The 15,004-nt window shown below is 34.6% G+C and overlaps 1 protein-coding gene across 1 annotated transcript; it reads right to left on the bottom strand.

The window, feature by feature from the left end:
- Positions 1–1,378: 1,378 nt before the first annotated feature.
- LOC109155104 (methionine--tRNA ligase, cytoplasmic) lies at positions 1,379–9,966 on the bottom strand. The gene is made up of 17 exons (XM_019302839.1): positions 9,634–9,966; positions 9,383–9,527; positions 8,696–8,849; positions 8,382–8,537; positions 7,485–7,715; positions 7,095–7,238; positions 5,777–5,867; positions 5,523–5,629; positions 4,839–4,953; positions 4,305–4,423; positions 4,167–4,232; positions 3,846–3,974; positions 3,610–3,750; positions 3,379–3,499; positions 2,729–2,973; positions 2,554–2,655; positions 1,379–1,813 (listed from the first exon to the last, which is right to left on the bottom strand). Exons 1-17 carry the CDS (start codon positions 9,749–9,751, stop codon positions 1,583–1,585), a joined length of 2,415 nt encoding a protein of 804 aa, XP_019158384.1. The 5' UTR covers positions 9,752–9,966; the 3' UTR covers positions 1,379–1,582.
- Between the last annotated feature and the right edge of the window lie 5,038 nt (positions 9,967–15,004).

Genomic DNA, 15,004 nt, shown 5'->3' with positions numbered 1-15,004 from the left:
TCTAGGAAACTACTAATAAGAATAGGAAAGTAAGACAACTTTCCTAATATTCAATAGTAAGCAAAGCCAAATGGAGTTTGTTTTAATTTGCAATCACACGTGTTATATATTACTCTTCCGAACTTCATTCCAGTTAAAAAGGGGAAAAAAATATTGATTTCTTAGGCTTTCACAGTCATATTGAAGTTGACAATCCATTACGTTCCAATGGCATTTTGGAGTGTGATTTTATATCCAAGATTATATTTGATTTCTCTCTTTGAGGAATGCACACCTTCATTAGAGGACATATATACTAGTAATCTACAATTACTTTGATTTAACAGCAATTGGTTTTTATATGATTATTATATATGATATGATTAAGCCAACTATCATGTAATACGATGACTTTTCACTTACCATTTCAAATAGATGTTCATAGGTTCGAACCTTGGGGGTGGAACTTAGATTCTTAGGGTTAAAATATTTGAGAAAATATAGAACAAATATAACTAAATATGAAGGCACAACACAACTTTATTTTCTTATACTTATGATTCTGAACCGAAAAATAAAATAAAATAATTATTGAATTTCTATTATTTTAAAAATAAAAAATATAATTTATAATAAATAAATAAATTTTTAATTGGCAATAAAAAAAATTGATCGAACCGAACCATAATCATCCGTACATATAAAGAGTAATTTGTTGAAAAAGAAAAAATAAATAAATAATATAAAATATATTTATTGTTGAATTTAAACTATTTTAAAATTTAAACTATTTTAAAATAAAAAATAAAATTTTAAAATAACGACGGTTCAAAATCGCGAACCAGATTACGATTCAGGATCCAATTTTTTTGATTCATAATTTTAATAAATTGAAATCCAAATACTGGGTTCTGGATTTGAATCATAACCGGAAACTTTTAATTCGATTGCTATAGTGTCCGGTTCAGTTAGAACCAAACCGTGGTCATCCATACGTATACGCAATAATTTGTAAAGAAAAATAAATAAAATGTTTACTTTAAAGATAGAAATGTCAATTTAATATATCAGGGGGGGGAAAAAACCGTCACTTTTAAAATAATCGAGGGGCTAATATGCTAACATGAATAATTCAGGAAAAAAAATGCTATGAGTATATAACTTAGAGAGGAAAATGTCATTTTCCCTTAATTAAATAAAAAATTATTAATTACACCTCATAAATGAGGTTTGACCAAGTTGATGCAAATACCAAAATTAACTCACATTTGACTATTTACACCACCTATGTAATTATTGAATGTTTTCACCTTTTTATAATTTCAAGATACTTTATACCTGGTGCAAATAGCAACACCCTTATCATAATTTTTCTGCAATAAATGCTCAGACAGGCACAAATCCACAATTAAATTCCTATAACCAAGCATTCTGAAAGTACATCTTTGTAACATCCTTATAGAGTGCAAACATAAGGTTAGAACAGCAGCAATTGACAATCGCCATTAAACAATCATTAATGATATTTTGAAAAAACAACTAAACCAGAATAGGAAATACACAAAACTGTAGAGAATTTTCTTTTCAAAATGCAAGTCTACGTCTATCTTATAGATCCTTCGGAGATGGATGAAACCTTGCACACCCCAGCTGATGTGGTGAATGGAATATCCTTGTAGCAAGCTACTAACTCCTTGTTAGTGTGAAAATCCACTTGTAGGGTTTCCCAAACCTTCTTCTTGGGGTTCAACACATCGTCAGCCTTGCCTTCAAATCCCAAAAATGTTACACGCTCACCAACACCAGCATCTTGAGGTGGCTCCACCAATTCAACCTAGCATCAATAACAAAAAAAAAAAACACAGATGAATAAAAACACTGGTTTTCATGAACCACAGGCTCGACTCCTTGTTATTTTTTGCACAACATTCAGCATAATTTGAAATTTCTGTTACCTAACTCCAACAATTTGAGACAAATAAACATGTGTCGAACTAGAAGAGAGCAAAAACAGAGTAACTTCCCTAAACTCATTTGTTTGAGGGATTGTTATTTTGAACATCCAGTGTATAATCAATATCTGTTTTCCCATTGTTTATGGGTTGTAACTGTTGTACTTTGCCACCATCAATTTTCTTTACCTTTTGTTACCATTTAAAATTAAAAGATAAAAACGAACACCACAAAGCATGCCCTGAAAAGAAATCTTGCTAAAAGGCCAATCACACCTATCAATCTCCTGCGATTCAAAGGCGCACTTGAACGCAAAAAGACAATCCTCCCTCACCCGCCACATACATATGCATGTGTACAAAATTTTCAGTGGTAAGTTTAAACTACTATCAAAATACTGATGGAAGAATACATGACAAACACCTAATTTGAGGAAACACCATCATGCAAAGAAAAAACACATGGCTACAGGAACAATGAGCATAACCAATTATAATTTACTTCTCCAGTTGGTTTTCCCACCAACTATGCAGTTTAAAATGATATAGAGTTCATATAACACACATCAACCTACTGCAAAAAAGATAGAGACTTTAACCCCAAAAGTAGATCACCACATACCTTAGTATGATCATTGTTAGAAGCAGCAAGAACCATCGCTTGAGATTTAATACCCCTCATGGTTGCTGGCTTCAGGTTGCAAAGAACACAGACCTTACGATTCTGGCACAAAGTAAAAACCACTGTGAGTGAAACGCGGTTGAAATATAAAAAACAAGGAAAAAGGAAGGCAAACCTGCATCTCTTCAAGTGGAATATACTTGACTAGGCCACTAACAACAGTCCTAGGTTGTGCTTCACCAACATCAATCTCTTCTACATACAGAGAATCAGCATCAGGATGCTTTTGGGCTTTCTTGATAAGACCAACACGGATATCAAGTCGGCTAATGGATACTTCAGCTTCAGCAGAGACAGATGCTCCAGCCTTCGACTTGGCTTGAGCTGATTTTGTTGATCGTTCCTTCTTTGTTTTTTCATCTGACAGCAATAACAGCAGCAGAAAAATAAGCTACCAATACGGTCTTTAAAGAATACACATTCACAGGAAACTCAACCACATCAACTGCAAATATCCAACTACAGAGGGGATCTCAAAAGCGGGATGCATCAAGCAAGTTGTTTAAATAAATAGAAGCATTAAAGAGTGCCAATTTAATCTGTCTCTGAAGTGTTCAAACTTCTAAAAGATAATTAAAATCCAAGTCGGGTGATTGGGATGAGAAGGCATGGTTCTGATGCAATATAAGAAAACTGCTAGACAGTAATTGTAACCAAGGGTTAACTTCACCCTATAAATCATTGAAAAGAGAGGGCATAGATTCATACATGCAAAATGAGGAGAGACTCAATAAAAGAATATCAAAAAAGAATAAATAAGATTACTTGAAATTTTTGCTTTATTCAATTGTTCAGTAATCTTCTTTGCTTCAGCTTCTACCCTCAAGGTCCTATCAGCTTGACTTCCAGCAAACTTCTCCCGGTACATTTCAACTTCTTCATCTTTCTGCACATTAAACAATAATATCAATTCATGAGCAACCTATCAGATTCTAGACCCCACAAGAGACATAGAAAGCAACATTGGTAAAAGAAGAAATGTCAAAGTTCACACACCAATTCCTTGAATAATGGCACAGGTGTTCCAATTTTGTGACCAGCAGGTAAAATATCCCAGGGCTTTTTAGCCCTTTCAATGTCACCATTTTCATCAGAAAGTGAAAGCCGTGATTCAGGCAAGTTTAACTGCTTGAATACCTACGAGGCAGAGACCAAAAAAGCAGCAAAACATCCCAGTTACAAGAACCCATAAATGCTTGTCTTCCAAAATGAAAATGGAGAACATTGATTACCTCACGTGAAAAAGAAGGCATAAAAGGCTCTAAAAGGCAAGCGAGTAGATAAACTAGACCAGCAGCAGTTCTCATAACTACGGAACATGAAGGTTTATCTTCCTTGTAAAGCTTCCAAAATTGGCTCTCCTGGAAGAAATACAAAAGGTGAGAATCCTTTGAGATTAACATAGCTATATTGCTTTTAAAAAAAATCTTCTAGAAAAACAAAATGTAATGCTATCTAAAATCCCAAGAAAAACCTTATTAATCACTCAAAAACTAGAGGAAATTAAAGACGAACAAATTACTTGCAGCAAAAGATGGCAAACTGAGGCTTACTTGCAAATAAGCATTTCCTTCACCAGAAAGAGACATGGCAATCTTCAAGCCTTGCTTCAATTTTACCTATAATTAAAATATTATGCCATTACTCAGATAAGCAACAATAGAAATGAACTCCAATGCAGGATCAATCACCTTTTCCATGGCTTCAATATATTGATCCAAATAGCTTCCGACCTTCTCTGCTAAAGCCTTAGTTGAGGAATGAGATTCAACACCATGCGCATCAGGAATTACAGAACCATATCCAGAAGCTGTTCAGGAGTATTGTCAGTGAAAGAATGACAAATTTGAAAGAACTCTGAAAAATGTGAATCTAGTCCTGCATGATATATTGATATCTTCATTTGATAAGATGTAGCCATCGAAAATCAAACATTATCATGTTTCCTTTGATGGGAACTTAAAAAGTAAACAGAATACTACTTCCCCTCAGATCTAGAACTATCCTCTGCAACAAACAAACCCAGTGGAAAATACACATTCAAGGGAAATTTATTCTTGGAAAAGAAGCTCAGATAACGGAAAATGATTTTAAAAAATACAATAAAGGAGAAACAGAGAAGAATACACAAGGTAAACTGTAGAAAACTTCCAAAGCTTTGTACAAACATAAATACTTCCATTGGAAGCTAATCAAACCAAAAGACAAATGGTTAGATGACCTACCAGGATCTTTTGCAATGAAACTCAAGACACGATTAATGAAGTTCCCAAGATTGCTTAGTAATTCACTATTTAACTTTGCCTGTAAATCTGTCCATGTAAATAATGTGTCCGATACCTAAAAAAACATAAATTTGTTAGTAGCAAGTAGAAGTTAAAGAGTATTAAGTGGGCATTTGTTTAGGAGCTAGCCTATACATGTATGTATAGTGTATTACAACCAGTCAATGAAGTATCTCTTTTCACTATCCATGCATATATACTTACAGGATACCAGACAAGGTCATTTTGGTCTTTTGACCTTTTAAAAAAAAATTTAAAAAAAAAAAAAAAAAACCAATTTCTTGTTCAGCAACCGCCTCTGCATTGCATCTTTGACTAGGAAGTTCAAAAAACCCTAACCTTTGTTTCTGAGATCACTGATGTTCACTCATTGCTTAATGAAATTTACAAGCTAGGCAGGATTAAAATCTATTTTTCAACTTGAGGAGTGTTAAGTATGTGGGATTCTATACATATTGTGTTCATGTAAGAGCTTGCCAATAAATGTACAGTGTATTAAAGCAATAAGTAATACAATATCCCTTTTCACTATTTATCTATCTATTCACACAGACACACTTACCAAGATAAAGGAAGACATTAATCTAATAACAGGAAACATAGTGAAAAGAAACAAGAACTCACCTCTGGCCTATTTGCCAGCAAGTAGTATCTCCATACTTCTACAGGAATAGTTGTATCTTTCACATCATTTCCAAAGACTCCTATACCTTTACTTTTTGAAAACTTCCCTGCATAGGATAGCACATGGAAAAGGCGTGGTAGAAGCCAAATCAGAGGATACTCAACAGTGAACAAAATATAATGAGATCTCTGCAAAATACATTTTTAACTATTAAAAAAACATCAACCATCTGGCAAACAGATTTCTTGCTAACCTGATTCATAGTTTAAGTATTCAGTAACACTGATAGTTTTCATAAAAGTCCAGTTTTCACCAGTTCCAAAAAGTGTAGATGGGAAAATTACCTGAAAAATACTTAAGAGTCAATACAATGTTACATATCAAAGTAAAAACTTTAATTTAATCCAACCTTACAGATAGAATGCTTTAAGAATAAATTATTATACTTGTTATAATCTAAGATTGGACCAAGGTCACTCAATTTGGCTATAATGCACATGGGCCAAACCACACTAAAAGACTATTTTTTCAATGTGGGACTCTTGACACTCCCCTGTGGACAACCGGGCCATTTTGAATCTAACCGGTTGACCACTTGAAATTGGATTGGACCCTCCCCTAAAACGAAAGCTCTAGACACCACCAAAGTGGACCGAACAAGTGGGCTTAGGATCGGACCATCCCCTAAAACGAGGGCTTGGACACCACCAATACCATGGGTAAACAACCGGGTGAATACAAAGTAGACCAAACCAGGCTCTGATACCATGTGGGCCAAGGTCACTCAATTGGGCTTATACGGTAATTCAAAATAGAAAAGTTGGTCTACAACAGCAAGCCAATAACTGCTAGCTGATTCATGCAACAACTGATAAATTATTGTCTACAAATAACTATCCTCCTTACTATTTAGAGATGCCCAACAAAAACTGTCATCTACCACAAATTTAATAATATTTAGAATTACTATCAAAATATTCTTTTGAGTTGAAATAGAAAAAGAATAACTTCGGATATAATACATTTATGATGGGGCAAAATTGGAATTATACCTACTTAATTTTCTAGATCACATTAAATATGTTCTGCTAAGTCCTAAATAAAGACAGTTATTTGTAAACAGGTGAAGTATTTTCATAAAACATCAAGATGGTGTTTGGTTGGTAACTCACTCCAAGACTGAGAGAAGATGATATAGCACTGGATATAGAGTAGAAAAATCATTTTAAAATCCTGTGCAAGGAAAAGAAAGTTTATGCCTCAAATACATTCAGAGGTTCTTACCACCAAAAGGTAATCAAATAATTCATTCAAGTCCTACACCTGCACCACTACATTGGGCAGTAAACAAATAACACATCTTATTACCACTAAAGGTGCATAAAAAACTTCCAAATTGTCCTTGTAAAAAAAAAGTAACAAATAAAGAATAAACACACTTATAAAATCATGCAGCCACCACACTACACTACATTAGGCACAAAACAAATCATAAATAGAATACAAAACTTAGATAAAACTATTTAAAAAAAAAAACAAAAACAAAAACAAAAAACATTATTATTACTCACAGTATGAAAAGGCACATTGTCCTTGCCCATAAATTGATACAGCTCCACATTTTCAGGATTCTTCCACCATTTCTCCCAATCAGCTGTGTAGCATGAAGTGATGGATACATAACCAATAGGTGCATCAAACCATACATAGAAAACCTAATCAGAATAAATTCAAAAACAATTTCATAAGCAAGCACAGAATCCACATTCCAACGGATTGATAAAGTATTGTGATAATAGTTAGTGCATCCTTAACCTTAAAAACACACACCATTGTGCAATATAGTGGCATCATAAACATATACAAAGTACTAAATGTCAGTGAAGTTATACCCACCTAATCAAAAAATAAAAAATAAAAATCAGTCAAATTTTTAAATGGCTAACTTTTCGCCAACTAACCTTGTCCTTGTATTTCTCGTGTGGAACTGGAACCCCCCATTTCAAATCTCTAGTGATACACCTTGACTTCAGCCCTTCTCTAAGCCATGCATGAGTTGTGTGAATAGCATTCTGACTCCATCCTCCAGCCACTGACATACTGTTTACATAGCTCTCTAATTTATCCTTCAGCAAAGGGAGCTCAAGGAACAAATGGTCTGTATCTTTAATGCATGGGGTGTTACGACAGACCTGATGAAAAGAAATTAAAGAATTAGTTAATGAACAATATTCATTTCATTGTTGTAGTGAATGTTCAACATACAAAAGAGAAAATGAAAAAACATACTCTTACAAACCAACTAATGCCTTGTTCCCACAAAAAGGAGTCAGTTACATAGATTCTGCAATGACATTCCTTGAAGCTAACATTTCCAATATTTTTTTATAAGGTTAGTCTCATTTAATTGTTTCACTAAACTTCAACATAGGTCCTTCCCTCTTCCCCGATAGCCCAATCCCATCCCCTAACCTGGGCACAGTCTTCTCTTTGCATATCAAAACCACCTGAAATTATTTCCAGCATTTTATCTACAATAAAACCTACACATTTTTGTTCCCTAGTAACTTCATTTCTAATCTTATCTTTTCTTATCGGTCCTAAGTTCCAGCATAACATTCTCATTTATACACTCTGACCATTTGTGTTTATGCTAATGTTATTCTACAAAATACAAAATAGCAAACCTTACAGCACTGCAATAATAGTTATTTTTAAGTTCGAGAAGAATCTTCACTTCCACATATTTTCAAATTTGCAACTAGGTCACTGTCGATAAACAAGTCTCATTGAGGCAAAAAGAGAACAAATTAATATAGAAATGCATCAAGTAAAAAAGAAACCAAGCAAAAGCACACCTTGCATCTTGGCTCCTTTAGTTCTGTAGGATTTAAAAGCTTCCCGCACTTTTCACATTGATCTCCTCGTGCAGAATCATAGTTACAACCCGGTGTTGGACAGGTACCCTCTACAAGGCGGTCAGCTAAAAACTTTTTGCATGTATCACAGTAAGGCTGCATTTAAAGAAGATGATTTGTTGAAAAATTTTTTAATAAGATGAAGTGGTGGGGAATTCATCAGTTCATCCAAAATAGGTCTAGTGAATAAGTAGAAATAAATATAGTTATTTTCTGAAGCCAAAAGAACTAATTAGCAATAGAAAACTCCATACCTGCTGCATTGTATTCTCAGTAAGCCAGTTGTTATCCAATAGTTTCTTGAAAATGGACTGGCAAACCTCAGTTTGTTGAGGAGTGGATGTCCGTCCAAACTTATCAAAACTTATGTCAAACCATTGATAGACTTGTTTATGGATTTCATGATATCTGAATACACAGGAATAAGGTTTATATTCAGAATTAATCCAAATGTGAAACATGCAATCAATACAATATGTAAACAGCTAGACCATGGGGAGAGATCCACTTACCATGTTATAACAATAATGATTTCACAGGCATAGTAAACTCATAGTATCTACAAAAAGTTTGCAGTTGCTCCCTATTCTTTATGAATTTGCACTTTATTATGAAAATTCTTATTTTCTTAGTACTTTGCAGCTTCTCTACCTAAATAAAATACTATATTCTTCTTCTAACTATAAATATTTATTTAAACCATATTTTTAGGAAGTTACAAAGAGTTCTCAAGACAATTAAATAGAGTAACTTTTTTAAGACAATTAGCTTATTCAGTTAAATTTTTCCCAGTCCCACAGTCTATTACAATTAATTTTCAAGAACTACTAAAATTCATAAACCCAACTAATTAGAGCGGTAAACAATATATTCGGGTGTGCAAATACTCTGTATTGGCACATATTTGTTGAGCATTAAAACTAAAATTATAACAGCCTTACTTGTCGCATATTTGCTGAGGACTAGAATTCTCCTCCAAGGCTTTCGTCTCAGTGGCTGTCCCGTACTCATCCGTTCCGCATATGTATATGGCATTGTAGCCTCTGAGCCTACAATACCGAGCAAACACATCGGCACTCAACACACCTACAAATCATCATAAACACCCAAAAAATTAGTACAATTCCTTTAGCAAAAGCTAATAAATGCTTCGAATCAACTAAAAAACAAATGAACCGATGTAATATCTTACAGCCGATGATATTGCCGAGATGAGGGACGTTGTTGACGTAAGGCAGCGCACTAGTGATTAGGATATTTCTTTTGCCTGGGATTGGCACTTTCGGAGCTTTCTCACTAATTTCACCCATCTGAAAGAGCTTATTAGCAGTTCGGGGAGTTTTACAGCGGTGGCGCAAACGTATGACAGAGGAGAAAACTGATAATCAGACTGGTAACGGTAGGCTGGCCTGGCGGCGGCGGAGGAGGAGGAAAGTATATAAATTAGAAGGGTTGAGATTACTGCGCCTGAGACCTGAGTCCTGAGATAGAATGAGTTGAGGACTTGAGGTAACTAATCAGAGATTCTTATGCCTGCCAGCCCAGGTAAGACTCGGGTCAATACGCGAAGCCCGAATGAAACTTCCTTCCTAATTTGGTAATTACTGCCGCTAAAAACTACCATTCCAATTTCCACATGGGAGTAGACTATATTATTCATGTTAGACTAGAATTTTATCTAGCATTTCTATATGTTCGCTCCCTGTACTCTTAAACATTATTATGGAATACAACACAATTATATTCTCATCTGGTATCAGTTAGTTAGGAATCGTTTGGTTCACGGAATGTTAGATTATCTTAGGAAATGTTAGATGGTTGTGAATGTTAGATTCTTGTGTTTGGTTAAAATTGGAGTATATAATATAATCATGTTTGATTTAAGGTTGTCTTTTATACACACATTATAATATCCTTAATATATTTTCATATATTTTAATAAATTTAAAAATTAAAATAAAGGAAAAATTGCATCTTTGGTCCCTGAGTTATACCTAAGTTCCGACTCAGTCCCTGAGTTATGACCGTATCCATTTTTAGTCCCTCGAACGAAGTGGCGCATTTGGTCCCTAATCGTTAAAACTGATGGAAAAATTAAAAATTATTTAAAATTTGAAGGATAAAGTAGGAAATTATCATTTTATTCTTCTTATATCAAAACCACTTTCACAACATTATTTTTCTCCTCTTAGCCTCTTATTTCAAGATTGTTCAATTCTAAAAGCATTTCAATAACTTTAGTATGACTTGTTAGGAATTTGTCTCTCGTATAACAAATTTAAGACTTAGCACAAACAAATAAACACTTAATCATTGTCTTCAGAGGTGTGAAACACATTATCTTATCAATTTTTAATTTTCTTTACTAAGCAACAAAAGTAATCAAACCAGAACTTTTGAGATATAAAATGATGTCAAATTTCTCAGGTTGCTTTTATGAGAAATTCACGAACGGAATAACTTGAGATTTTTAGTGTGTAAAATTTTTTCATATGCAGTAATTTAGTCAATAATCGTTTTTAGAAGTTACAAAAGTTTTTAGAATTTTCATAACTGAGTGTTAGGTTCCTCATTCATTACTCTGATTTTTAAGAAGACAAAGGATGTGATATATATATATATATATATATATATATATATATATATATATATATATATATATATATATATATAGGGATGCACTCAAGTGCGAATAAGTGTCCAGGAAGGAATATGCGAACGAATCAGCGCGCGACACGTGTCCAGATCTAATAGCTTAAAAAAAACACGGTGGCATTTTCGTAAATAATTGAACATCGAAGTGCAAGTAAAATCACTTACAAGTGCACCTACTTTCACCTATAAGTGCATGTAATTTTGTCTTGTTAGCATTCACTTCCCGCAAACATTCATGCACTTGGGTGTGCTTATAACTATAAGTGCAACTATTTATAACTATAGGTGCAACTACTTATAACTATAGGTGCACCTACTTTCACCTATAAGTGCATGTAATTTTGCCTTGTTAACATTCATTGATCTGAGTTCAGCGGGTAGTAATACCCCTGAAAACCACCCGCAAATATTAACTATGGGTGCAACTACTTATAACTATGTGTGCAACTACTTAGAACTATAGGTGCAACTACTTATAACCATAGGTGCACTTAGTATTGATACTCGGTGTAAATTTTTACTTGCACCTATAATACATTTTACTTGCACTTGTAATACATTTTACTTGCACTTCGATGTTCAATTATTTACGAAAATGTCACCGCGCTTTTTTAAAAAAATCAGTGTTTCTCATCCATTAGATCTGGACACGTGGACGGACAGAATCCATTCCTATTTCGCTCCTGGGCGAAGCATTCGCACCTGAGTGCGATTATATATACATATATATATATATATATATATATATATATATATATATATATATATATATATATATATATATATATATATATATATATATATATAATTTTCGTATATTGTCAGGATATATGATTCTTGATTAAGTTACTACAGAGCTTACGAAAGAATTTTACGTACTAAAAATCTAATCTCAAGTTACTCCCTTGGTGAATTTGTCATAAAAATAACCTGAGAAATTTGATATCTTCTTGCATTTCAAAAGTTATGGTTTAATTACCATTATGTTTAGTAAGGGAAATCAAAAACTTTTAGGATGGTGTGTTTTACATGTTTGAAGACAATAATCAAGTGTTATCTTGTTTGTACTGAGTCACATGTTCCTTATACGAGACTCTGGTTACTAACAAGTCATACGAAGATCATTGAATTGCTTTTTTTCCATCGGAAACTTTTAGGGGTATACCCCGAGGGGAAAACTAGTTCCTATCACCATGAGCCCAGGTCGCACGAAGACGATCCTCATCAATGATCTCTTCCAACCCAGGGGGGCACCAAGCAAGCTCATTCCACTCCTCACTTAAGTTCACACCCAAATTTGATAGGAAATCAGCACAACCATTCTGTTCACGAAGGATGCTTCGAAGGGAAACCTTCCAATTCCCTCTTAGCCAATGTTTGATGTTCTCAACGTATTCAATAATAGGTCCTCTCAAATTTGTGTTGCCCATGATCCAGTTGGTCACTCTTTCCGCATCCGACTGGATTTCAACATCTCTTATCCCAGCTGACCATGCCCAGGAGAGGCCTTTCGCAATGGCTTCCGCTTCAACTATTGCGACATCAGTGTGAGTTGATTTGCCGCAAAAACCACCAGCCCACTCACCATCGGCTTTCCTAAGAATTCCACCAAAGCCTGCTCTAGGAATGGATGGTTTGACGCCCGCATCCACGTTAAACGTCCATTCATGTCCGTTGGATGAGTTCCAATGTGGATTGGTTGTATTCCTCGTGTGCCTGCTGTTATTATTAGTCGTTTTCTCGAAGGCATGTTCTATTTCTTTTTCAGACTCAATGATCCATGCGACCTTTCTGTTTTGCTCAATCTCTTCCCCTCTGAAGATTCCATTGTTACGCCAGTGCCATATCCACCAAATTACAGTTGTAAACATGGTTGGGCGATCAAAATTTTCTTTTATCTGTCTAGTAGGTCGAATATTGCTGCCAATCCAATCCTTGAAGTTGGGGTGGTTGGCTGTCCAGTCTCCAAAGACAGCTTGCAGACCTTCCCAAACTTCTACAGCTTTGTTGTAGGACTGGAAAATATGTTGTATTGTTTCCTCATGTTGTGGACAGGCATGGCAGTTTCCATTTGCAGTGAAACCTCGTCTTCTCCGTTCAGCATTGCTCATGATCTTTCCGTGGAAGATGGTCCATAGCAATGTCTTCATTTTCGATGGGACTTTGATCTTCCAAAGGTTGTTCCAGATCGGGTCCTGCATACACAAGGCATATTCGTTAATGGTGTTATAAGCCGTAGGGATAGAGAACGTACCTGAAGGCTCCAGACTCCAAGAGACATTGTCATCTCCTTCCCTAAGGTGAACTAGCTCGATTCTGTTCCTGGTGTCGGATGGGATGTTATTGATGGTCTCCCATTTCCAGCCTCGTGACACTTCCCAAAAATCTGAGACTTTAGCTTCTTCGTCAATCTGTTCGTCTGCATGGATATGGGCGAGGAGGGGTTCGTTCGTGATCCACGGGTCTTTCCAGAATCTCACTCCCTCACCGTCGCAAACTGTGTGGCAGACGTTATTCATCACCAAGGGCATGGCAATTGTTATTCCCCTCCAAGCATTCGAGGCTCCCTGTTTGGGTTGGAAAATTGACATGCCTTTCCTTCCTTGAGCATACTTGCTTCTAAGAACACGACTCCAAAGGCTTGTTGGGTTTGTTAGGAGTCTCCAACCCAACTTAGCCATGAAAGCAATATTTGTTGCCTTAGAGGATCTGAGGCCAAGGCCACCCATGTCTTTGGGTTTAGTCACTGTCTCCCATTTGATGAGGTGCATCGCGTGTTTTTCCGTAGTGCCCCCCAAATAAAATTCCTGATTCGTTTATCAATAGCTTCCCATATTCCTGCAGGCAAAAAGGTGGTCTGCATGTGGTAATAAGGGATCGTTTGAAGGACCGATTGGGCGAGAATTTGTCTCCCCGCAAGAGTAAGAAATTTGGTCTTCCATCCGTTAAGTGTAGCATCAATTTTTTCTAGAATAGGGTTAAGCAGTCCTTTTGTGACCCTACCATGAATAGAGGGCACCCCGATGTATCATTGAATTGCTTTTGGAATTGAAGAACCTTGAAATAGAATGCTAGGAAGTTGAAAATAATGTTGCAAAAGTGGTTTCAATATAAGAAAGTAAATAAAATGTGAATTTCCTACTTTACCCCTAAAATTTTAAATATTTTTTTTATAATTTTTCCGTCAATTTTAACGATCGGGGACTAAATGCGCCACTTTTCTCATAACTGAGGGACTAAAAATGGATACGGGTATAACTCAGGGCCTGAGTCGTCACTACCATTATAACTCAGGGACCAAACTCGCTATTTTTCCTAAAATAAATAAATAAATAAGATAATGGTATCATATATAATTACATTATTTTAGAATATTAACTAAAATCTTGAACTTGAGAAACAAAATTAGTTTATATGCTAACATAATATAATAAAAATAAAAAATATATAATTACAAAAATAATTATATATATATATATATATACATATATATATATATATATATATATATATATATATATATATATATATATATATATAAACTAACATAACCTAAGAAATTGAAGGGAATCACATTCCCTTCAGGGGGCGTTTGGTTCAGGTTATATAACATAACCAAGGGAATGTGACATTCCAAAGCTCACATTTCGGTGTTTGGTTCATATTATCTTAGGGAATCTAACATTCCCAAGGAATGTCACATTCCCTCCACATAGGATTTTGAAGGGAATGTGATTCCCTTCAAAATCTTAGGTAATGTAAGATAACCTTAGTTATGTTAGTTTTTATATATATATATATATATATATATATATATATATATATATATATATATATATATATATATATATATATATATATATAATTATTTTTGTAATTATATATATTTTTATTTTTATTATGTTATG

The sequence above is a fragment of the Ipomoea nil genome, unplaced genomic scaffold (genome assembly GCF_001879475.1).
Source record: "Ipomoea nil cultivar Tokyo-kokei standard unplaced genomic scaffold, Asagao_1.1 scaffold2690, whole genome shotgun sequence".
Classification (NCBI taxonomy): Eukaryota; Viridiplantae; Streptophyta; class Magnoliopsida; order Solanales; family Convolvulaceae; genus Ipomoea; species Ipomoea nil.
The sequence above is the reverse complement of the archived record's forward strand: the minus strand, read 5'-3'. Positions and strand labels throughout refer to the sequence as shown.

Coding starts and splice junctions, on each gene's coding strand:
- LOC109155104 (XM_019302839.1), bottom strand. CDS start 9,751: ATGGGTGAAATTAGTGAGAAAGCTCCGAAAGTGCCAATCCCAGGCAAA. Junction 4,233..4,304: donor ATATTGAAGCCATGGAAAAG/GTGATTGATCCT, acceptor TTTTAATTATAG/GTAAAATTGAAGCAAGGCTT. Junction 3,751..3,845: donor TGCCTTCTTTTTCACGTGAG/GTAATCAATGTT, acceptor TCTGCCTCGTAG/GTATTCAAGCAGTTAAACTT.